This window comes from Lutra lutra, chromosome 16, assembly GCF_902655055.1.
Source record: "Lutra lutra chromosome 16, mLutLut1.2, whole genome shotgun sequence".
Classification (NCBI taxonomy): domain Eukaryota; kingdom Metazoa; phylum Chordata; class Mammalia; order Carnivora; family Mustelidae; genus Lutra; species Lutra lutra.
This window is the reverse complement of record NC_062293.1, coordinates 7,314,676-7,340,272: the sequence shown is the minus strand read 5'-3', so window position 1 is coordinate 7,340,272 and position 25,597 is coordinate 7,314,676. Positions and strand designations below refer to the sequence as shown.

Below are 25,597 nucleotides of genomic sequence, written 5' to 3'. Positions count from 1 at the left end.
GTTCTGACCCTCACACCCGGTCTCTGGTCTCGGAGGAAAGCCACTGTCCTCTCCGGGTGTCCTCTCAGGGTGTCCCGGCTGTAGGACCGAGGGCTCAGCCCAGATGCAGGCCGGGACCGTGGGAGTCTGTCCAGTCTGTCCAGTCTGTGCCCCCAGGCCCCACACCCTCAGCTCGGGGTCCAGCAAGGTGACACCCACCATTCATCTCCCACCTCCGCGGGAGTGGGGGGGCCCCACTTCCTCCCCCAGTCAGGACCCAGTAATGAGAATGTGAGAGCCGGGTTGCTATGGAAACCGAGACAGCCAATGCTTCAGAGACTTTTGCTTCTTGTTTCCCTTTTCCCCCTCACATTTTGAACTTATTCATCTTAATTGACATAATTATTGCAACGTCAGCCAGAGGCACAGGGAGCCAGCTGTGCCCCTTGCCGCCCACCACCTGCCCTGACTCTCCAGGGCTCTCCCTGTCGCCTTTCTCTTGGCTTCTGTCACTCACCAGCAAACCCCGAGGCCACAGCTGGCCCTCTGAGGTCCAGGAAGAACCTGTCCTAAAGCAGGGGGAGGACTGTGCCCCCATGCTCCTGGGCACCTGTGGGAATGGAGTCAGGGATGCTCCCCGGAATTGAGAGGCCGTGTCCTCTCCCAGCAGGACTGCCGGAGCCGAGGAGCAAACCCTTCTGCCCTTCTGCCCGTTGGGTGAATGGACTTGGGCCAGGCCCTGGGTATCTCCCAGCCTCTGTCTTCTCAGCTGTCCCCTGGATTTGTCCTACCCACCCATCCATCCCATGCCCGGAAACAAATAAAGCTTCCAAGGTACGCAGATCGTTGCTACTTGGATTATTGGGAAAAAACAAAGAAGCGGGGCAGGAGAGTCCCCCACGAGCGTGGCCAGCCAGTCCTGCCCTCGGGTCCTCCAATGCCTGGCCAGCTGTGCTCACACCAAGCCAGCCACTGACTCGAGCGTGGCAGGATGCCTGCATTCATGGGGGCAGCCCTGGCTCCAGCTGGGAAGGTCTGGGGGGCACGGGCACGGGGGCCTCGCTCTCAACCCACTAGTTCTCAATGGGGTGGATGTGGCCCCCCCAGAGCACACTGGGCAGTTCTGCAGACATTTTGGGTTGTCCCATTTGGGGGGGAGGGTGTTGCTGGCATGTGGCGGGTAGAGGCTGGGGATGCTGGGAAACACGGTGTAGGGTACAGGGCAGCCCCCCAACAAGAAATGATCCAACCCCAAATGCTAACAGTGCCCAGGTCGAGAAACCCTACTCCTGTGGTCTTCCTTGTGGGCAGCACGAGTGTTGTCTGGGGGAGGGGGGTCCCTTTAACTCTGCTACGACCTCCCCCCACCCCGCCGTCATTGGAAGCCTGCCCTGTGTGTGCACACGCGGGGTCTGCCGGGCTCCTTGCAGCCCTCCTTCCAGGCTGCTCAGAGCAGGAGGAGGGCCTCTGGGTCAGGGGAAGGACAGCACGCTTGGCTGGGGGCCTCTCCCTCCTCCCAGCCCACCTCCCCCATCCATCCCCAAGGATTACGACATCTCTAAACTCGTTAACTTTTAATTACTACCTTCCCTCTGCCTGAGTACACTGGCTCTGTGCCACGTACATCTCTATTAAAATTCGATTTATGCCCATCATAACTAATTCCTACACTCCGGCTTTCTCACCGGCAGCCTTCAATTTTCAGACAAGATGTCCAAGCTCACGGCCAAATCAGAGTCCCCCTCCGAAGAGGCTGGCAACGGGTGCGTGGGTCTGGCTTTGTTGTGGAAGATGAACCTGGACCTCATAGGAGCGGCAGAATGAGACCCTGACCAGGCCGAAGGAGTGGGGACAGCCTGCCCTGCGGGGTGTTTCTGGGCTGGCTTCCGGGCCACTGTTTCCCCTCACACAGCCACCAATGACCAGACACCCTTCTGCGTGCTTCACCTCACGTGACATTCACGACCCTCTGGGAGGTGGCGACTGGTGTCATTATTCCCATTCGACAGATTGAGCAACTGAGGCAGGGGTCACCTTGAGGGTCCGGACTGGGATTCATACTGGGGGGATGCTGGTGCCTTGTCAAGAGAGAGTGGGCATCAAAGGTGTGTACAGATGGGCCAGGTTGGGGACAGGTAAAAGCAAAGGGTACCGAACAGCAGAGACCACTGGGAGAGGGCTCCTTCCGCCCTTGAGCCAAGAGTGTTGTTGAGAGAGGAGACGGGACAGAAGGGTAGGACCAGGACACCGAGGGTCTTGAGGCTCCCTTGACCCAAATCCTCCAGAGACCACCCACCACTTACCGGACGCAGCCCAGAAGGTTCTCAGGCTCACCCCTGCCCCCACACTGTCCCTTTCATGGGCCCCTCATCCAGCCCTCTTCTCTCTCCCTGAGGTCACCTCTGTCCCTCAATCTAGCTGACAGTTGTTAGTGTCCCAGAGCTGCTGACACAGCTGGCCACTTGGTCCTTCCCAACGCCCCCCTCTGTGACACCCCAATCTCCGTTGTGGCCAGGTGGCTTCGTGCTGCTGGGCAGGTTTTACCTCTTGTTCACCTGCCTCCGAGGCTCTGAAGCCCTTTCCCCTGTGCTGTACCCACTCTCTCATCCCGCTCATTCCTAAGGTGTCAGCCGTCATGGTGATGACAGTGACACCTAAATCGAGACCTTCAGCTTGTGCTTTTCTCCTCCATTCCTTCCTGCCTGCTGGGCCCTGCCACTGGAAGTCTCACCGGGCACCCTAAGGGAGCCTGAAGACTTCCCAGTGTCCCTTCCAGCGTCTTCTCCACTCCCTGCCTCCCTCCCTCCCCCACACATCCAGCCCATCGTCCAGTCCTATCAATTCTGCCTCCCAGACAGGTCTCCATGTCAGACCCATCCGTCCCTCCATCCCCGCTGCCTCCAAGGGGGCCCGGCCAGCCCTCTCCCACCATGACTGCCCAGCCCGGCTCCCACCTGCTCCCCACGAGCCCACTCCCCACCCAGCTGCCTGGCTACATGGTTTGAAAATGGACACCCGATTGTGTCCGTTCCCTGTGACAAATGCGTCAGGGGCCCCACATCGCTGTTGGCTTGAGATAAGAGCTCCCTAAGACAGCCAGCAGGCCCTGTCCTAACTGACGCCATCTGTTCCTCTGGGGTCCTGCCCTCTGTCCACGCTGGCCATCTTCCAGCTCCCTAGGCCTCAGTGTCTGGGCCCTCGGCTCCATCTGCAAGCCCCCTTCTGCCCCTTCTAACTCTCTCTAGGTCTCAGTGTCCCCAGTGACACGTCCGACTTGTGCTTTCCCTAGATAGCAAGCGTGGAAACGGGTCCATTAATATGTGCAGAATGACGGCATTCTGCTTCCGTTCGGGCTGCGAGCTCCACGGGGGTGAGGGTTCTCCCGGCTTACTCAGCACCCGGTGTCTGCACACAGGCCGCCTCTTCCCCCTCCCCACCCCTGGGGCCATTCACGCCACGTCCACACCAATGCCTCTTCCCCTCCCAGTTCAAGTTCAACATCTCTCATGGGTGGCCCCGAACTTCTCCAGGACCCTCTCTTGGTCTTTCCACCTGCTGTCCCTCCCTAGTCCAGGCCCTTATGGGCCACAAGGGCACCGCAGACTCCTCGGCTAGAACAAACGTTTGCACAGGGCACAGGGAAGGGCAGGGCTGGCAGTGAACTTCCTTATTGATCTCCTGGCCCAGCTCCGTGCCGGGTGGGCAGAAGGTCCCAGATCTGCCCTTCATGACCCGGCAAACATGGGCCTCTCCTGACGCCCGTCCATCAGGCCAGTAGGGAGAAGATCTTCTACAACTTCAGGGAACTAAGCCACGAAGCCTTGTGTCCCTCACTACCAAGATGCCTCTCCCGCAGGAGTTGCTGAAGTTTAGGGATGGAGAACGGAGCCTAAAGGAAAGGGGCCGGCAAGGGGCCCGGCACGAGGTGGGTGATCATTCTGATGGCTTGTTTTCAAGAGTTAATGTACGCTAAATCCTTTAAACAGGGCTGGGCCCATTAAGTCCCCAAGACCGGTTCTCCTGTGCTGGTTTAGAAGACTGGCTGGGGCCAACTCCAGAAAGCCGGGTCCTGCCAGTGCCACTGCTCTGTGGGGTGGAGCTGGGGACAAACACGGCCAGACAGCTCGGAGTGGGGCGGGCGGGGAGGGGGAGGAATGCAGGCTTGGTGTCCAAAAGATCCTGGGTAAAACCTGACTCCCAGGTCTGGCTGTGCGACCCTGGGCATGTTGCTGCATCTCTCCAAGCTGTGACTCCTCGCTATGAGGCTCTAACCTCCCAGAACTGCTGTTGGTAAGAGCTTGGCTCAGTCCCAGGCACCCACGTGGCAGGCGCTCCAGTGGCCTCTGGGAAGCCCGCTGGCCTCTGCGTTCCCCGCCTCTGCTGCCTGCTCTCACTTCTAAGGGCAGGCCAGAGGATAAGCTAGAGACAAAGCAGCTGGCGCAGAGAGCTTCTCTTCATCCTCTCCTCTGAAGAATTTCAAAGGCTGCAGCCTCTCCACATGTGTCCTCTGCTTTGTGCCCCTAGCAAGGGCGGTGGCATGCCTGCGGCTCTGCCTCGGCCACGGGGCTTTACTCTCTGGGGCTGAGCCCGCGTGCAGTGCCCCAACACCAAAGCTCCCCCACTAGGCACACCAGCCCGGCAGTGGGGCTGGGGACCCAGCTTGAGGCCAGCCAGACGCCCTGCCTGGCTCATCCCAGCTTCCCCTTCACACACCTGCTCTTCTCCAGGCCAGTCAGGAGCCAGCTGGGGCCTTAGGGCCGGGACTCCGCCTCTGCTGGCCTCATTCCCTCAAGCATGCACATCAGGGGGTCAGAGAGGGCCCCTGGCTTCCTGCCTCTCAGGGCAGAAGAATGACATACAGTGGCAGGAGCACGGAGGAGGAGCCTGATCGGGACCCCAGGTGCGTCTCTATGGGTGGGACAGTAACACGTTCTGGTCAGACAGACTTCCTGGATCTGCCCCTTGCTCTCTTTATGACCGCAGGCAAGTTCCAGAACCCCTCTGAGCTCCAGGCTCCAACACTCACCTAATGCTGCTATGAGATGGTGTAGGTTTTGTTAACCATGCATGGGAGTGTGTGTGTGTGTGTGAGTGTGTGTGTGCGCGCGCGTGTGTGCACGTGTGTGTGTGAGATCCACCCAGCTGGTTCGTTCTTCAGATCCGATGTTAAGGGTGAGGAAAATTAGGGGAGAAAGCATGAGCAGGGCAGGGCAGCAGAAGCTGGTGGATGGCTTTGCCAGGATGTCACAAGGACAGGTGGTTCGGGTCCATCCCCCCTCCCACCTCCCCCATTGCTCCTGCCTGACCTGCCATTTCTTGAGTGGGTGGGTCGTCCCCAGCTGTGCAGCCCTGGCTGGTTCCGTGGAAGCAAATGGAGGCAGAATGGAAGCAGCCTGGGGAGAAGGGAGGGGAGGGGAGGGGAAGGGAGGGCAGAGGACAGGGGCTGAGGGAAAGGAGTAGGGGCGATAGGATCTGATGGTAGAAGCTCCGGGGAACACAGCAGGCCCCGACCTTTCATGTGTCACCATCCCACCCGGTTAGGGAGTTAGGCCAACACGCCAACATGTTTTGCACAGACATAGACTGACAATGGTTACACATGTGTACAAGAGTATGAAGGACTCTCACCCCCCTCATTTACTCACCCCGACATGCGCACACACGCACAGAGGCCAACAAACACATTAGACCTTATACCGCCTACTGAGGATTGTTTTACAACTTCCTCCTGCCCACCCTGAAGACACACACGGAGAGTCACTGCGGGAAGCCATGCACCTGTTCCACTGACAGAGGAAGGCAGCGGGGATGGCACCCGAACCTTTGGGAGGGTCTTCCCCTGCAGGGTCCCACCCATATGGGGAAAGAGATGTCATTTCCTTAGAGTCTGATACTGCTTTGTATACCCAAGTGGTACCGCCCACGGTTAGACACTTTACTTCTCAAATTGGGAGTTAAGGCTGGTTTCAGAACAGGTCAGACAGACCACCAACAGGGGGCTCTCACAGCACTTGACCCAAAAAAAAAAAAAATTTCCAAGAAGGGAAATTCCTGGACCATGACGGTGGCCTTGGTATAGGTGTTCAGAGCCCCCAAGACCACTTCAGGGATGCATTCGCTTGCCCGTGAGATCAGGTGGGTTTGTGAGCAGACCTGTCCTGTTATTCTGTCGAGACAAACACCTCGTATCATCCTAGAAGGTGCCATCTAGTCCATGACACCAGCAACAGGGCTCGTCCCATAGCCTCTCATTTGATTCTAACTATAACCTCCCAAAGTAGGCATGTGCCCTATTCCAAGACGAGAAAACAAGTATATGGTGGCTAATTCTGGCCACAGTCACAGAGCTGGACGGTGGTAGGGGCATGATTATATTCAGGAGGCCCTAGATCCAAAGCCCATGCTCTCTGCACTCGGCCCCCCAGGGATGGATGTGGCCCCACTAACTCGTCCCAGACACTCGTGCTCAGAAGGACGCCCAGGGTTCCCTTCGGGTAAATGTCACACGCACGTGTGTATACACACAAAACACACGTGCATGCCACGCCCCTTGGGTTCCAGATCCCACCGAAAATAAAGGCCGGTGGAGACTGGATGTGAATGCAAAATTCTTCCTTTGGAGACGGTAGGAACCAGTGAGATTTACGGCGGCACTTGGAATCTTATTTTCTCTTGACTTGCTGAGTAAATTCAGCCATCGTTCTGCCTGAGAATTGGATGTGATCACCCAACTCAAAGCCTGGGGTTTGCAAGAGACAGGAAGTAGCAAGCAGTGCCCAGAGAACCACGGGATGAGAAGCCAGCCACCCTCCTCTGGGATGCAATTTTTGGTGTGCATGTATTTCAAAGGCGAATCTGGAACATTTTATTGAGCCAAAAAGCAAGAGAGTGCTAGAAATCCAGCGGGGACGTGGCCAAAAGACCCAGGATGTAGCTCGAAGAAGCTCCGCTGGCCAATTACGGATTACGACTGAGCATCAACATGAAGAATGATAGGGATAGATGAAGACGCACTGAACAGGGAAAATTATCCATCAGTTCACACTGGTGCTATCTTATTTGGAAGGAGATGAGAAAGGGAAGATCTCTTTTACAAAAGGATGACATAAAATATAAGGAAAAAAATGATATTAGTAGAAAATCTGCTTATCACCACCACAATGTTAATGACGGATTCAGGGTAGACTCATTGATTGGTGCTCAACCACGGGGTGAGGGATTCCTGGGAAGGAGAGTATCCACGGTTTCCAGTCACCGCCCCCCAAAGGCGAGAGGATATTTCCATATCTTGACAATGGAGAAATCTGGTACACCTTACCTTGACCAACTGAGGAAATCCAACATCACCAATATGGGGCAAGTGGATGCTGAGGGCCTTAGCGTATGAAGCCTGGAGACGGGCACACACCTGGGTAATATTCTTGCCCCAAAGGATTAACATGAGTTTAATCTGGAGCCTAGAACTGGACAAGTCTATACGGGGGGACATTTCTGCAAAATGGGCCGGGATCTCAGAGATGTTGATGCCATGAAAGACGGGAGGAACAATGAGAGATGATTCTAGATTGACAGAGTCTAAGAGTCCTAACAACCAGATTTAGTGTGTGGTCCTTGATTAGATCTGGTATCAAACAATAGTAAAAATGGCCACAAGGACATCACCCGGACAGAGAAATGTGAGTTTGGGCTGCATGTGAGATAGTGGCACCCTATCCATGTGACATTTCCCCAGTGGGAACGTTGTCCTGTGGGTCTACAGGAGAACACTTTATTCTTGGGAAATTCTCCTTAGGGGTGAAGGGACGTGATGTCTCCAAATTCTTAAACAACTTTACAAAAATAAGTGGGACGACCCAAGCTGGACCAAGCAGATTCCTTCCCTGGGACTTACCACGTGGAACTTCCAGGGATGCTCCTTCTGCCCTAAAATCATGGGGGTATGAGCCTGTGACCATGAACTTCTCAGTGTCACGCACCACATGAGAATGAAGTCTGCCCCCAGAGGTGGTGCTGCTGAGCGGTCTGGAGGAGAGAGCGCGTGGGGCAGGATCAAGTTCTCCATTCCGAGCCCCCAGGACCCCGGAAATGCCAAGGTTCCCGAAGCCCTGATCTCAGGTCTGTGGCTAACTCGCAGCGTCGCGTATAAATGAAGAGAAGGCAGGAGGCGTAACGGGGTGTATTGTGGACCATCACAAAGGGCAGAGAGAGGCAGACCTGAGTGTGCGTGTGTTGTGAGACGGAGGCAGAGAGATATTGATTGAGAACACATGTGTGAACTATCGGGAAAGGCTTTCTGAAGGGGCCCTGCAGGAGAGAGAAAGAAGGTTCTAGAAGGTGCAATACTCCAAGTAGAGGGGACCGGAAGGTTTGAATAGAGGCAGCACAGAGGGCACGAGCAGGAGGCTGCCACGGTCCTGGGATGGGAAGGTCCTGTTTCGTGGGCATCTTACCTCAGGTGGGAGTAACAGTGGGTAAGGTGCGTGCCTCCAAGAGCAACCCTGCGACCTCTGAAGGCCCCTCAGGGAAAAGGGCTTCCTCGGTGGCAGCTTATTTGTGTCCCCCTGAAAATGCCACCCAACCAAGGTCGGAAACAAAGTCCAGATGACTCTGAATTACCCTGAGAGCCAGGCGCCGACCCCTGCACCGTCGAAAATCCATGTAGGACTTTGGATTCCCCAAATGCAACTACTAACAGCTCACTGTTGACGGGAAGCCTGACCAGGACCAGACCCAGGCAATCCTCACGGATTTCGTACGTTATGTGCATTACGTACTGCATTCTTCCAGGAAGGTAGGTTAGAGTAAAGAAAATGTTATTAAGAAAACCATAAGGAAGCAAAAACACATTTACTGCGCTGTGCTGTATTGAACCGAAAACATCCGCGTGTGAGAGGACCCGTGCAGCTCAACCCATGTTGTTCAAGGGTCAACGGTGCTTGCATTCCCCGCCCCTGCTCTGTTTTCTAGAAACGGCGGAGCACGGTGAGCAGCAGCTGCATGGGATGCATATTAAGGAAGCGGTCCTTCCTCGATGAGACACTGGGACGTAAAGGACCTCCAGCCCTGGAGCCAGATGACTTATATTTGAACCCAGCTCAACAATCTGAACTTGGGTGAAGTGTTTCATGTCTCTGAGCCCCAGACTGCCCATCAAACGGGAGAAAAAACTGAACTGACTCCTAGGATTGTCGGCCGGACAGAATGATGAGGAACTGAGCCTCCTCCTTCTCCTGGATCCTGGCCCAGCTCCCGGCCAGTGGAAGCCAGGGGCAGGCTTACACCTGCGGTGTGCCCTCCACGTGCTCCTGGTGCTCCCATGCAGGCAAGTCCCCCACCCGAAGGAGGCAGGGGCTCTTCACAAAGACTGCCCTAACTGCCCCAGGGATGCCAGGCAGTGACCAGGAGAGCTCTGGGCCCCCAGCTGAAAACCACCCCAGGGGCTGCTCATGGGAGCACCGCCCAGTCTCCTTCCTGAGCTTCCCGGAGACCCACCGCCCTGGGCTCTCACCCTACAGAAGGGAAGGTGGTTCTCCTGTCCTGGGTCCTCCTGCTCCCTCCTCTGACAAAGTGCCCCCCCCCAGCCAATCCAGTCCAGGGTTGGGGCAGAAGGAACCTGGGGCTGCCAAGGTGGCGCATCCCAAACTCTGGCCTCCGTGTTTGGCAAAGAAAAGGATGGTTCTCAGGAAAAGACAGACCCTGAAGCAATTAAATACCCTCCTCTCATTTGCATTCCGGTCCCCCGTGGGAGATCTGTATCAACACCCCCAGGGCAAGACAATCTCGTTTCCCCAACAAAACCGATTATGCACATCAGGCCTGGGGATTAATCACCAGCCACAGGGTTGGGAGCCAGTAAAAACAGGCGGAGATGAGATGGGAAGATAGGAGCAGGAGGGAGGGACTGCCAGGAGGAAAGTGCTGGAGGCCAGGCTGGGCTTGTGGGGCAGCTCAGGCTGCCAGGAGAAACCCGCTTCACTGTGACCCTGTGCCCGTCCCGCCTCTCCTTTCTCCCTAACTTGGCAGTGTCCTGGGGAGGGACGAGCCAGTCCAGAGCTCTGGGCATGGGCACGAACATGGAGTGCGGAAAAGCCCCAAGGCCCAGGGCAGGCCACCTCCATGTCACAACCCCACTGTCCCTAAATACAAGGTATTCCCTCACTGAACCCACGCTGCCACATGCCCCTCCCCCCGGCCATGTGTCAGGACCGAGGCCCTTTCAGTGCCCATGGGAGATAGCAGAGTTCTCAGCGGTTGGGGATGGGGGTCTCTGGTCAGGCACAACCACAGCCCAGCAGCTGCTGGTGGGCTCCCCTACCCCAACCATTGTCTCTGCTTTGTTCCCTGTTGCATGAGCCACCCCGTCTGGGTAGCACCCCTGGCCCACTCCCTAGACATCCTCTGTTGGGCTCAGCAGAGCAGGGCCTCTTACTCCTGGGGCAGAGCTATCTGTGTCCCCCAACTTCCGCCACCCCAGGCTCCCAGTAGCACTGGTGTGGGAACTCTCACCCCCAACGTGCCAGACGGGCCGCCATCCTGGTTTCCCTGGCAGCCAGGAGGGAAGAAAGGAGGGGAGGGGAGGGGAGGCTTGCCTGTACTCCAGGGAGAACTTGGTCAGCTCGCGGTTGTCGTGGAGCCACTTGAACTCCAGCGGCCAGCTGCCCTCAGCCATGCACGTGAGCACCAGGCGGTTCCCCTCCAGGTGCACCTGCGTCCGCACGGGCTCTGTCTTGAAATAGGGGGCCACGTCATCTGTGGGAAAGAGACCCAAAGCCACCAGTTATCTCTTGCTCACCTTCCCCTAGTTGTTCATGTTGTGCCCCAACACCCCGGGGGCCAAGAAAGCAGGTGCAGCCAGGTCACAGGCTCAAGGTCATGTGGCCGGGGACGACTTGAGCTTGGGTCTGACTTCATAGCTTGATCTTCAGAGTGAGTCCTCCACGCCTACCAACCAGTTCCCCCCCTCCCTCCTCCCAGACCATGCCAGACTCTCTCCTGCTGCCACCCCGTCCCTCTTTCCAGTCCTTTCTGTCTCTCTCCCCTCTGGATCCCCACCCACTGGATACCCTGTGCTCCTGGATTTCTCCCTCTAGGAGAGAAGGAAGGGATGGATGCCCTTGGGGCACTTTGGTCAAAGGGAATATAAATGTCACAAGGATAACAGGGAGGTGGGTTGACCCAAGTGACAGGTGACAGAGGTGTGCTGGGTCCTACCCCTGAGGCTGGGGGAGCCCCTCAAAGGCATCAAGGGCAGAGTCCATCCAATGGGCCCCCTCCACTGCCAGGCTGCTTGATCCTTCTGTCCTCCTATACCCAGATTTGGCCAGAAGTGGGTGCCTGTGGTCTGTAGGTGGGGTTCCCAGCTGTGTCAAGGCCTCACCCTGGCCCCAAGCAGTCTGACGACTCAGCACCAGTGATGTGCGTTGGGGGCCAGTCGACTGGCCTGACTGCATCCTACCCCCACCCCACACCCCTGGTCTCCATCTCACGAGTGGATAACTTGTGACTCCTGGGGAGGGTCTTCCTTGAACCCACCCCATCCCAGCTCCTGACAACCCTCCTGGAGCTCACCACCACCTTACAAAGTCCTTCAGAAGGCCTCTCTGGGGAGCGTGGGGGCGGGGGAGGGCGGGGGCCAGCCCCCACCTTCACCCCGTCACTCGCCCACCTTTGGCCGCAGCAGCAGCAGCAGCAGCAGCAGCAGCGGGCAGAGGCCAGCAGGCACCCATCTGCGGGAGCAGGGAGCTGGCTCTGCTCCCTGGTTGACAAATGGGCACATTCACACTTCAAAGGCACATTCCTATTCCCCAGCAGCGTTCAAGAGCCCTTTGAATCGAGTTTTAAAAAACCCTCTGTTAGTTCCTGTCATCACCCGTTTGTTTTAAAACAATAACACTCCCAGCCCCCAGTGATTCAGTCAGTCCCTGGGATGCGGGGCTGACTCAGAGCCGGAACATCAGTTGGGCGGGCGGTCGGACCGGGAGCTTGCGCGCGCGCGCGCGCGCACACACACACACACACACACACACGTGCACACGCGCTCTGCACCCAGAGCCCCTCGCCTCCATAGAGCGGCTCACCAGGCAATCTGCTCCTAGGGCCACATGTGCCAGCTTGTTCCCCAGGCTCCCTGGGCACCAGCCTCAAGGCCAGCGACGGGCATAGGGATGGGCTGATTCCAGGGTTTGCTGAGAGAATGATGCTGGGAAGAGGAGGGCGGGGATGCCCTTTCCGGAGAGAGCCTGCTGGGTACCACCCAGCCCTGAGCATCCCTGCATCCCTCAACTCAACTCATCCTCACAAGGAGGCCTGGCAAGCGCCTGGGCTCCCCTTCCCCAGGGCCTGCTGTGTGGTGCCTCACCCCCACGCCATCTCATACAGGGATTTGGGAGGGGGGCCCTCCCCAGCCCGGAGCAATGGCAGGAGTTCTGCCAACCGGTTTTCCTGGATGGGCCTGCTGTGTTCCAAAAGCAAGGGATGGCAGGGCGACTAGCACTGTGGGTGCTCTAGAGGTCAAGACACTGACAGGGAAAGGATACTGGGGCGCGGGACAGCCATGGGTGTGTGTGTGTGTGCGTGCGTGCATGCTTGTGTGTGCGCACTCATGTGTGTGCTGTGTACATGTCCTCAAGTGTCTACGTGTATCTGCATATGTGTGTAGGTGTGTTTCCATATGTGTGTATCTATGTGTCTGTGTGTTCAAGTGTGTTCTGTTTACATGCAGGGGTGGATTTCTGTGCCATGAATGCAGGGCAGGTGACACGAATCATTGGCCTTGGGCAACTTATAATCTTTTTGCACATCAATTTCCTAGTTGTAAATTGGAGGATACGTTTGTGGGGTAGATTAAATAAATTTAAAAACATAAAGAGGTTAGAACAGCACCTGGAACATGCCATAGGGAGGCGTGGCTACTGTTACTATTGATCGTATGTGCAGATGGGCAGACAACGGGAGAGAAGAACTTGTGCCCTGTGGGCAGGCACCAGCTGCTCCTTTGTGCAGTATACAACTTGCACAACTGTACACAACAACCCTATTAGCCACCTTCTCAGTGGGAAGGAGCTAACTGAGAATGGAAGAGAACTGTGGATAGAAGAATCAATATTACATGGGTATCATTCCCTTAAACATTTTCTCACTTTGAAAACACACACACACACACACACACGAAAGACAGATTTTTTAAATTTAGACAACATGACTCTAAAGTTCACGTTTAAAAACATAACAAAAGAATAACCAGGAAAATCTGAGAAACTATGGTAGGTAGAGAAGATTAGCCCAGATAACTATATTATAAAGCTGTAATAATTAAAACGGTGTGTTCTTGTACATGTAGTCTGATGAAATGACAGACTTAGAATCTAGAAATAGACCCCAATACATATGGGATTATTTAATATATGGTGAAAGCAGAATTTCAAGTTGGTGGGGAAAAGATCAATTATTCACCAAACGGCTTTGGAACAGCTAGGGAGCCATTTGGGGGGCGGGGGAAAGTTGAATCTCTTCCTCACACTTTTCCTCAAAATAAATGCTAGCTGGATCAATGTTTGAAGCATGAAAAATGAAATTCTAAAAGTAGAAGAAAGTCACAGAGGTTTAAAAATATATAATCTCGAGGAGGTGAAGTATTTGCCAAGTACTTTCCAAGTACTACACAAACTCCAAGAAGTCATAAAACAGATTGATACCTTCAGCTCTATAAAAATTCTACATGGAAAAAAAATACCCATAAACAAGGAAGCAACAAATGACAAACTCGGGGAAAATGTTTGCAACTTCTATCATGGACAAAGAGCTCATTTTCCCGATATAAAAAATATTCCCATAAATCAGCAAGAAAAAGATGAACAAACCAACAGAAAAATGGGCAAAGGATATGAACCGTTCACAGGAAAGAATTACAAATAACTCTGAAACACAGAAAAAGATGCTGAACCTCATGATAAGAGAAAGGCAAACGAGACTCAGTAAGATAATGTTTTTCCCTATCACTTGGGCCACGATCTGAAAGCAAGAAAGTGCCCGGTGCTGGGCAGCCCGTGGGGACCCAGGTGTGCACTCAAGGCTCTATCGGACTGCAGCTCTGCAGAGAGCGGTCTCGGTGGGGCCATCAAACCCACCAAGCATTCCCCCTCCCCATCCACCAGCTCTTTCCGGAGACTTCTCCTTCGCAGAGACACCCGCGCGTGGGGGAAGGGACAGCCCCTCAGAGCACTGTTACGCTTTGTATCAGAGAACGCTCAAAAAAATGACCCTCATGTCCGGCAAGCCGGTAGTGGTTAAAGTGATGCTGGCACTTCCAAACTCAAGAATTCTCAGCAGCATCGGGCTCTGGGGTGGTTTTTTGAGAACTACCATTACTGAAAACAAGCAAAGGTGCGGAACGGACGTGTCATCTGCCACCACGTGTGTTCTTTTTTTCCTGAAGCATAAAAATATATTTGCTTGTCTAGGCAGAGGCTTTTTCTAGGGGGTTACATAAGACACTGGGCTCAGCGAGGCTTTGGGAAGAAGAACCGGGTGGGAGGGGACTCACTTTTCACTCTGTACCTTCTGGTAAGTTCTGCTGTGTCACACGGGGATGGGTCACTTACTTATAATCAGATCTATGCCCGTGTCTGCGTCCACGCAGGTGAGGCTGTAAGGTGAGCAGCCACGGGCCGGTCCTACCGGGGACAGAGGAAAGGTAGGCCCTGTGCGTGCATGAGACATGGGACGTGGCATGGCTGGGGATCCCTGACTACCAAGAGTCTGAGACCCTTGAAGGAAGAGCTGCCTTCAGAGGCAGACAAGAGGCCTCAGTCTTGGGCTTCCTTCTTATTTTCTGTAACATCTCGGTGGCCCCTGACTGCCTTGCCCTTCATATTCCCAGTAAATACCCCCATTGTCATCCTTCCACTCCAGGCTCCGAGGCCCCACGGAGAAACTCATCTCAACTCCAACTCATCTCAACTCCAACCTCTCCCCTCCCTCCTGCCCCCCAGCAACATAACGCCTTCTTTCTCTGGAGTCCCTCCATCGCTCCTGGGAGTTGATTTCCGAAGCCAGCCCAGGCTTGGTTCCCAGCCCAGGGAACCCCACATCCCCTGGAGCCAGAGTCTCGCCAGCCCAGGGTGAAGACCTCCACCCACCACCCCGTGGGCCGGAAGCTGCGGAGCCCGCTTCCAGGGGCAAATCCTCTCTCAGCTCTGAAACGCGCCAAGGCCTGTCTCTGGGCAGCTCCTCTCCGGGTGCACAGATAGGACCGCTAGGTCACGGGGCATCTCTGGAATGTGTGGGAACCGGGGGGACCTTGGGATTCTTGCAAACCTCTCCCCACCATGCCCTGGTCTCTGCACCACCATCTTTGTCTTGTACTGACCTCCACGGTCTCCCAGCTGGACCCGGCTGGAAAGCCTGTGCTCCTCGGAGCTGCCCAGGTCCTAGGTCATAGGAAGCAGGGACTCATGGCAGTCCCCCTCGCCACTTCCCCCCCACCCCCACTTCTATTCTCTCTGCCTTTATTTAGTGCTTTTGCTGGAACTTTCCATACGGGGAGCATTTTATGTCCATCATTTCAGTTAAGAGTCATGAGAACGTCCAAGGAAGGTGCTGTCATTACCCCCTTTTACAGATGAGAAGATGGACCCTCGAGAAGGTTCAGTCATTTGACTGCCTCCCAGACGTGACATCACATCTGGTGGATTCCAGAAGCTCCAGATCTTTCCATATCTGATGCCTGGCTGTCCTGCTCTCCATAGCCCAACCTGCAGCCTTGTGGGTGGGGAGTGAGGGATGATACCCATCTTTGGGCACTGGTTTTGAAGCCACAAGCAGGGGTCACGCTGGTCGTGTGGCAGAGGCATTCCCACCCCGGCTTCGAATGTCACAGCCCCAGAATCAGATCCAGGGATGAGAGGCATGCTGGCAGAACACGCGGGGAGCCTGGCCACCTTGGGGTGGGGGTACAGGAAGGGGCTATGAGCTAGCGGGATGCAGGGAAGGAAGCCTGGGAATAAGGGATGCAGAGGTTGAACAGACTGGGGTGTGAGGGTTAAGGAGAGCAAGGGTTAGAGCTCGGGGGCACCCCACCCCCCCACAGCTCTGCTCACCACTCAAGCCTCCGGGTGCCAACCTTCCCAAGGGTCTGGCTTGAAGGTCCCAGTGGAAGAAGAGAATCTGGGTTTCAATCCCAGTTCCTACGCTAACTAAAGTTTGACCTCGAGCAGACTAACTCTGGTCCCTTACTCGTCTTGTCAGTAAAAGACCTTCCAGTGCCTGCCCCAGAGGCTGCTGGGAAGGCCAAGTGAGCTAATGCACCCCACGTTTGGAGCTCCGTGCTTGGCACCTCCGGGCTGCTCCCTCTGCAGAACAGACCTTTGGAGGTGAACCCACGGGGAGGAGGTGGGGAAATGGGGAGGGGGTGCTATGATCACCACCCCCTCCCCATTTCCTGCATCTTAGAGATGTCTCAGATCGGAGCCATCCAAATTCAGCTGCCTCATGGCCACGGCAAGCTGGGTCAAGAACGGAGTCTTGCCTAGGGATGGCTTGTAAGGTCTTGACCCTTTGGTCACGACGAGGTAGAAACACGGGCACTGCAGAGTTCTGCATAACATCAGAAATTCCCGTGTGTCCCTCTTCCACCCAAATCCAGGTGGGGGTAGGGGTGCTAAGCCTGGCACTGCCCAGGCCAGAGAAAGTTCAGGAATACAGTGCTGTGGGCAGTAGGACAGGCTGCCATGCGTGCTCCTGTTGGAGCCCCTGCCCTCCAGAGACGTCTGGGGACCACACACAGTGGCAGGTGCCAGCAGGCACTCTCTGAATGCCTGAGAAAGACCACAGGACCCACGGATGTTCCCTTCTCCCCTCCCATCCTCAGGCTTGGCAGGGCCAAGTCTGCTCCTACACTACCCAGCCAGGGCAGCAGGACCCCAGCCCCATAGGCCCTCCCTTCTGGCTTCCCTTCTGCCTCCCACAAATGAGATGCTAATTTATGCCCCTCCACTGTCTCCTGGCAGATGCCTGGCCCAGCTCAGCCCCAGTGCCGCCTGCATGCCAAGTGCTTCATTAGCCAGGAAAGAAGGCTCTCGCCCTCCTTAATCTAATCCCTGCCAGTGACCTTCAGGAGCCAGGCACTTTCTGAGGTGGGACAATCCATTATGCCTCGGCCTCCACAGCTGCGGCCGAACAGATTTCTCGCTCAGAAAAGCGTGTTCAAAAAGCATCTAATGGAACGGATCGTCAATTTGTTTGAATACACATCTAATCTGATTAGGGGAGCCGAGTCACCGGGGTGGCCAGGGCTACTGAGCCCTGACATGGCCCTGGGGAACCGTGAGTCGGGTGGAGGGGTGCAGGGTGGGGAAGGAAGGGTGTATGCCCCAAGCCCACCACCCCACCAGCTGGGCCCGTGGTACATTCAGCCAAAAGTCACAGGTAAAAGAATATAAACCATGGAGAGGCCACTGGGGCTGGGCAGGCGCCTCCTGTTCTTCTGGGCCCCAGCACTAGGCAGAGTCCAAGGCCAAGGAGATGCTCAGGAAATGAATGAATGAACTCATGAGCAGTGAGTGAATGATGATGAGACCCAACATGGTAGCCACGGTAGCCATGGTAGCTGAGCTCATCAACGTCCAGGGTAAGACGTGTTGATGCCTGAACTGGGTTGAATGGTGTCACCCCCCGCTTCCAGAATTCATGTCCAACCTGGAACCCCGGAACAAGACCCTATTTAGAAACAGGATATTACAGCTGTCATCAGTTCAGATGAGGTCCAAGGGAGTCGGGTGGGGCCTAACGACTGGTGTCTTTGTAAGAGGAGACACATGGGAACAGAAACACAGGGAGAAGATAGCCAAGGGGTGGAGGGGGCAGAGACTGGGGTGCTGTACCTACAAGCCCAGGAATGCCTAGGATTGCTGGGAGCCACCACAAGCAGGAAGAGGTAAGGGAGGACTCTTCCCTCTGGCCTTCAGAGAGAGTGTGGCCTTGCCAAAACCTTGGTTTTCAGCCTGCTGGCCTCCACAACTGCTTGAGTCACTCGGTTTATGGTATTTTGTTAGGACAGCCCTAGGAAGCGAATACAACGCCTTATAGAGACTTGTGCCTGTCGCTCTGCCTAAGTCAGCCTGCTGGAGAACAAAGAGCACTAGCAAGGGAATCTGGAGCCCGGAGTCCCGCTGGTCTGGACCACGACCTTCTTTAGACATACCACGTCTACCATGGCCCAGGGCCTTTGCTTATGCCATTTCCTTTCCCGGAGAGCCCCTTCTTCCTTCTTTGCTGGGAAAATGTAGGTATTAAATCCATGTTAATTTCTGTCCTTTGTCCTTTCTAAGCTCAAATGTCCTGTCCTTTGTCACTTTTCCTCCACATCCCTCAGACTTGGGAGGTTACCTCCCTTACAGCTTGGAAGACGCTCATCATAGTCCCAGGTGCGGTGGCACCCAGGCTAGTCTCCACTGGAAGATGGGGACAGTGGCCTCCTCGCCTCCCCTGTCCCAGAGCCCAGCAGTGCACCTGGCAGGCAGAAGGGCCCAGATCCATGAGTGAAAAAGTGGACAAACGAACTTGCCATTGAACATGGCCAGGTCACCTGCCTCTTGTTGGTTGATACTGCTGGGGGGATCTTTACGTTCCCTCCTGGCTTGAATGTTGCAAGATCTGCGTAGTTGTGACCTTGTTGGGCCCTGGAGCGGGAGGGATTGCCTGGATTCAAACTCAGCTCAGCCACTCACTAGCTGTGTGACCCTGGGCAGGTCCAAAACCCCTCTGAGTCTCAGTTTCCCAACCTGAAAATCGGGGTATGGGCAGCGGCTGCCTCCGAGGCCTGGTGAGAAGGCTGAGCACCTAGACTGGTGCTGGGCACCACTGGCCCGCCCTCATCTTTAATCCGTGAGACCTCTCTGAGCCACGTCACAGCCAGGGCCTCAGGCGGGACCGCGCTGCTACGGAATGCCAAAGCATCCCCAGCCTCTTGCGGAAGAAAGAGGGTTCTCATTTCTGACGGGTTTATCTTGCAAGCAACAGAGGAGAAGGGAGCTATTTCTTAAATTTCAGCAGGAGGGTTTAGAGTTTAGACTTACACCACTGATGAGAATATTTTTGCTGAACGGCATTATTGTCATTTCACTGTGTTCAGAGTCACTTGAGCTACAAATACAGCAATAGTAAAAATTTCACGAACTCCTGGCATTCCTCCCAAGAAGCCCCATTATGCTGTGTAGATGATGCTCATCTTCCCCTGGGGGACCCCAGGGCAGGGCACGTGCTTGGAGCAATTCTCTGGTCGTACGGCTGGAACCTGAGACCCCTGGCCACGAAGGGACTTGCCACAGCTCAGCTGCCTCGCCAGGCCTGGGTGGCCCTGTGGAGACTTGTCCCACTGGCACCTGGCACTCCCACAGGGCACGGGTCTTGAAGATTCCCGGGGTGAGCTCTCTCTGTCACAAGGGTACCACCGTCAGCTGGCCTGTCTCCTAAGCTCTCATGACGGGGAAACGTCTACCTTTCATGGGCCTTGAGAAGCCGAGATACAGATGCTTCCAGGAGCCCATGGCCTGGGGGTCTCTGGTGCCTAGTTTGCCCAGTGATGGCACCACCAGCCACAGGGCAACGAGGTCTGTGCCAGGCACAGGGGACAAGTGGCCTTGAGCTCCAGCTAGCATGCTTTCCAAGGGCAACCCCCTTTCCTCCTGTTTCCTGACCTTGAGAATGGTCGTCACCTAAAGGAGATGGTCCACTGGAAGGGAGGACCAGAAAGGAGGGAAGACAGAAGTGGGGGGTCTGACTGAGCACTGGTCATCGACTCTCTGATACCCACCAGAGCTGAGGCGCAGGGTGGGCACACTGGGGGCTCCCCCTCAGCCTCATCGTCCCCAGATGGGTGCTTGCCACCCAACTGTAGTGGCTTCTCCTTGCCTTCCCTTCCCTGGCATCAAGGCAGAAAGCTCAGCCCGGGGAGAAGGGAAAAAGAAAGGGGTTTGCTGAAGACCTCACCCAGGCCGACCTCCCTGTGTTTCCTCGTTTAGTCCCCAACCATGTGGAGGACGGCATCACTACCACCTGTACTTCTCTCACTGACGCTCAGAGCAGAGTGGCGTGAGGTCACCAGGATTTCGAACCCGCGGCCTCCTGCTTCCCTGCGAGGCCTCAGATCTCCGCTGAGGTCAGCGCGGTGTCTGGACCGCAGGAAGGGAGGCCGAGGCTGGGCCCGGGACGGGGCGGGGGTGGGGGAACCAGAGCGGCGGCCCAACTCCACGGCCGTGAGCTGGAACCTGCCGCCGAAGAAGCACACACATCCGTCAGGCTGGTGACCCCGGGTGTACCGCGCTTTGTGGCGTGTAGCAAAGACTGTGGAGCAGAAAATTGGAGTTCAATTTGCCGTCCACACTGCGCAGCGCCCGGCCCGTTCCCCTCCCTGGCCGGTACCTCTGTGCCTCACCATAAATAATAACACCACGCGGCTCTCCGGCCCTTCCAGCAGACACGGGCCCCGAGCGATTTACAAGCGGCGTTACACGCGGACGCCCGCACGTGCCTGCCCCTCCCCGGCCCGCCCGTGGGCACCCGTGCCACCCGCCTTCCCTGCCACCCCCCGCCCCGGGGGCCATGCCCGATCTGGAGGGAGACAGGTCCTCGTCCGCCCCTGGACGCTGGGCTCAACTCCTGCCCCGAAGTCCTCCCTTGCCCCCTTCACTGGCACTCACTGGCAGAAAGTGCCGGGGGCTGGCGGAGACCAAGCCCTTGCTGCCCCCAGGGTATGTGCCACAGTCAGTCCCTCCTCCTGTTTCCAAAAGGGTTCTTGATCTCCTCGGATCCGCAGTGTGCCTCTGTCTCCAAGAGCAGCCCTGTTTCTCTCCTCCAAACTTCACGGGGTCTGTGGGGGTACGGCAGTGACTGAGGGCCCTTATGTGGGGGGGCAGTCACTCGCCTGGGGGCTGCACATTGGGAGCTGCTTAGGGGAGCTCCCACCGAGGGGCCAGGGCAGATGTAGGCGTAGGATTCCCTGTAGGCGAAATACCCAAAACGGGTGAATCCACAGACCGGACAGAGACCGGTGCCAGTTGGTCGGGAGAGGGGAGTGGGGAGCGGCCGCTTCATGAGCACGAGGGTCTCCCTTTGGGGCGATGAAAAGTGTTCCAGAATTACACAGAGATGGTGCTTGCAAACCCCGTGAAGGTACTAAAGGCAACTGAATTATTTGCTTTAAAGTGGCGGATTTTATATTCTGTGAGTCTGATCTCAATTACAAACAAACAAGGCAATCTGATACAAAAGGTCTCTCCCTGGCCCCCACGGCTCTGCTTACGCCCCTCGAGGGCTCCCGCTGCGACTTCTGTCTCCCCAGCCCCAGCTGGTCCTTAGGAGGGAGATCAGAAGATCGAGAAGTTGTACCTGTTCTTTCTCGTCCCCAGAAGTCACCTGGTTTCCTCCCTTCCCTTCCACCTTCTCTCACGTGCCAGGACGCTTAGGGGCATCTCCCTTGTCCGCTGTGGACACGGTGAGGGTTTGCAAGCAGTGTCACGGGCACAGGGCTGGAAGCCCCCTCCCAGGCTGCTGCCCAAGCCGACAGGCCACCTGCAGTGAGGGCAGGAAGCGCGGGCTTCGCAGGTGGACGACAGGTGGGTGACGGGGTGTGAGCCCCACCTCCGAGCTCACAGGCTGCTGGGCACTGAGGCAGCCCCTGGCTCTCCTGAGCTGTCCCTTCCTCCCTTGCATGAGGGAAGGGGTCCTGCAGCACCCCCTTCTTTAGGACCCGCTATGACAGAAGCTAGACACTGGGAACACAAGGTCCACCAAGCGCTCACCACGTGTGGGGCCCCTGCACTGATGTCGTGCATCCTCTTATCTGTGCCGCCAGCTTGGACTCCTAGCCATGCCCTGGAGGCTGGAGGAGCCGAGTCACTGTTGCGGTCGGTGGCCCCAAGTGGCCTGGGTGGACATTAGGACCCCTTCCTTTGCTCCTCCCCCAGAACGCAATGGCATCCGAGGCCAGCCAGAGCGTGAACTCTGAAGCTGTGAAAGACAGTGGGTGGGCACAGCTCCAGGGGAGGAGGTTCAACTACGGGCCGTCCGAACCCCACTGCCCACCTCGCCCTGGCCTGGCTGCTGGGCTCACATGGCCTGGTGGCAGGTGTCTTTTCCGGGCAGCACCCAGCGGTCCTGCTTGGGGGAGCTGAGGGAGCCTGTGGGAAGCAGGGGAGGTGAAGGGAAGGGGCACAGGACAGGCACAGGTCCCCCTGTAACTTACCCCTGCACCCGAACCTGTCAGGCTCCCCACCCTGCCTCTTCACTTGGCTGCTTTGAAAACTCATCTTTTGTGTGCTACGGGTGGCCGAACCCAGGGCTTCGGGGGGGAGGTGACGGTATCAGCACCCTGCTGCCGACCCCTGGCCAGCTGTCCACCTGGGAGCACAGGTGGTTTCCTCTCTGGCCAGTAGCACCCCTGGCTTCCCCGACTCGACTCCGTGTTCCCCAGAGCTAAGAGGGCTCCCAGCAGATACCGCAGGACATACGACAGAGACAGAGACAGGATGCATATCAATGACAGGCCAGGTTTAACTGAGAGCATGCCCATGGCACCACAGCTCACACGGACCTGGGGTCTGTTCCGACCCCAGACCCCACCCTTCCTCCTGCATGTGGGGTCCTGACACCAGGCAAGACCCTAGTCGCCATGGCCTCCTATAGGCTCCAAGTATTTCAAGCAAGAAGCATTTGTAGAATGCACCTAGTCCAACCCCTCTGGTTGGCCAATGAGGAAACTGAGGCGAGTTTAAGGGAAGGTTTGAGCCCAGCTCTTCTGATACCAGGTTACCCCACGTCTCTTGATAAGCTCGGCCTCATTTTCCCCTTTTGTAAAATGGACTGAGGGCTTGACAGATGTCCTCTGTGATCTTCCATGTCTAGCTTTCTCACCCGGGCTTTCCTGGGGATCAGACTGCCTGATGCTAGGAGATCCTCTTCCCCGAGGGAGCCCCAGCTGCCCCTCTTGATGGAGTGAGGTCGGGGTGCTTTGGAATGTTCCTCACGGTCTCCTGCTATACCCCCTGCTACGTGTTGGCCCGTGTCCTGTTGTAAAATGAGGTCTTTGCAGACATGAACAAGTGAAGATGAGGTCATCACGTACGGGTGGGCCAGGGTGTGACGGACATGGAGCCACGGAGAAGGGATGCCCCATGAGTGCGAAGGGTGGGATGTGGCTCCTGCCAAGGGACGGAGGATTGTGGGCAACACCAGGAAGCGGAAGAGGAAAGGAAGGGCTCTCCCTCCCTCCTTCTCACAGATCCGCCGGCAACCTGACTTTGGACTTGGCCGCCAAGAGCAAGAGACAAGATGTTCCTGTTGTTGAACCAGCTGGCTGTGGCACTGTGTAGGACAGCCCCGGGCAACTCACCCCGGCTCCCCACCATCACCCTCCACTGCCCCAAAAGAAGCCATCACGGCTCAACAGCCCGTCCTCTCTGAAGGTTTCACAGATGCCCCTCCCCCGAAAGAAGTGAGCCCCTCTGTGCTCACTGAGCCCACACATGACCATTGTCACGCCAGTAACCCCGGTGGCAAGCCCACACGTCAGAAATCCCCAGGGGACTCGAAGCAGTTACAGGACGCATCTCACGATGGCCACTACGGCTCCTTCGCTCCCTAACCTGGCTTTGTGCACCGACGGGGCACGCGGCACGGAACGAAGGACGGTATGAATGAATGAAGGGGAGCCTTCTTATTTCCAGGGGCTCTGTTCTGATCCCTAACCCGCCCTGCCCCCAGCTTGTCACTTCCACGCAGGCTGCCACGTGCCCTCCGTGGCCCCACAGAAGCGTCGTGCCGGCCGCTCTGTCACGGGGCTGAGCTCCGCTAATGATGACTGACGACGCCCCGTGCGCCAGGATTGGCAGGTTGGCAGGAGGCCCCGTCATGATGGATGGCCCTGCGTGGCCATTTCCAATTCACTCCCTGGAAGCCAAGCCATTCTGGGAAGGAGAGCAGCACGACCCCCCGCCCCGCACCGCCCACCGCCCACGTGAGCAGCCTCCCTGCTTGCTGAGTGGTCTCCCCTCCTTCTGATGACGGGGGCAAGGTGGTGGGTGGGATGTTTAGCTTTCATGGGCTCAGAGAGTAGAAGAGATGTTCCCTGTGTCCCCCTTTTCCGGTAGGGACACCCCCATCCAGAGAGGGTGACCTGGGAGTCATGCATTTACTGTCCTCTCCTTCCTGGCTTGGTTAGAGAGGGGACCCTCAGTCAGGGTCCTGCACCCCTGGATCCAGTCTCTGTCCATGGTTCTGAGGGCCAGTGTCTTCTGTGTACTCTGTGTGTGGTCCCTGAGCCTGCGCAGGTGCAACTGTCCCATTGTACAGATAGAAAAACAGATGCTCCGAGACATGAAGTGTTTCAGCCTCGGCCACAGCAAAGGCCGGGGTGGGCACTGGGATTTGCATGCAGGGCTATCCACTGTCCAAGTCCATGCACCTTCTGCTATAACAGGAAAAGTGGGTTGGAAAGGTGACGGAGCCATCTCTGGGTACCCCATTGTCAGGGACAAATATCAGGGGAAAAAACTCCATCTTCTGTAATAAGCACAAAGTTCCCATGGGTGTGGGCTGGCCTGGGGTCAGAGGAGGAAGGGCAGGGCCAGGTCTCCCACAGAGGTCAAACCATGACACACAGCACATGGTTGGGGCTGTCAAGAGACTCACTTCCCCCAGGACCTATGTGACCCTGCGCAGGCCAGGCTAGTCCTCCAGGCCTCAGTTTCCCAGCGGGTCATGATCAGGTTCATCTTTGCCCAATCCTCCCCAGGGAGCTTGGGAGTGAATGAGAGATGGCAATTCAGGCAGGAAACCAGAAGGAGTGACGGTCTCATACCAGCAGGGTGAGACCCAAGGGAGGCTCCCAGGGGGAGCTGATACAAGGAGAGGGTGGGCCCCAGAAGCCACCACCAAAGGGCTGAGGCCAGGAGGGTCTCAGGGGATCTCTGCCCACGGTCCAGCTGTGCCCAGTGCAGGGAGCAGGAGGGCAAGCTGGGGGCTGTGGTTTGGCAATGGGCAAACTCAGCATGGGAAAGGAGGGGTTTCCAGGAAGGCTTCAAGTTACCGGAAAGGACAATAAATTAATATAATAGGGCTGTTTGGCTGGTGACAAGGGATAAAACATGTGGTCCAAAAAAGCCCCACGCAAGATGGTCACAAGGATGAATGAGAAGGCATTCTCAATGGAGGGGGAAAGAGCGGGAAAGGTTCTTGCAGAGCTGGGACGGGGAGGAGGAGGTGGGAGGAGGGAGCCTGCAGGGTGGTGTAGCAGAAGGGGGCTCCGGACCCTCCTGCCATCCCCTCACCGCCCCTCCAGCCCTTCCCCTGCACCCTAGCACTCACTGCCTACCTGCTTCCCCTGGCTCCATCCCTCCCTCCTCTCCAGATTCTTGCTGTCCTTGGGCCTCAACTTGCCCAAATGCTCTTGGCCTTAGTCCTAACGCAGAGTGTGCATTTTGCTCATTCACTCCCGTGCTCACTCAGGCTCATTCACTCCTTCTTCAGATGCTGTCTGCACACCTGCTACGTGCTAGGAGACGTCATGGTGAGTAAGAAGAAAACCTCTCCCGTCCAGCTGCCCCGAGGCGCACGGGAGGAGGAT

At 56.5% G+C, this 25,597-nt stretch overlaps 1 protein-coding gene across 3 annotated transcripts in view; it reads right to left on the bottom strand.

Moving 5' to 3' along the window:
* SDK2 (sidekick cell adhesion molecule 2) overlaps positions 1–25,597 on the bottom strand; it is a 252,097-nt gene that overhangs the window by 123,683 nt on the left and 102,817 nt on the right. For all 3 annotated transcript variants that reach the window (XM_047708154.1, XM_047708155.1, XM_047708157.1), the window contains exon 2: positions 10,569–10,728. In XM_047708154.1, the coding sequence (XP_047564110.1) occupies positions 10,569–10,728 (160 nt within the window). The remainder of the gene's footprint in view (positions 1–10,568; positions 10,729–25,597) is intronic.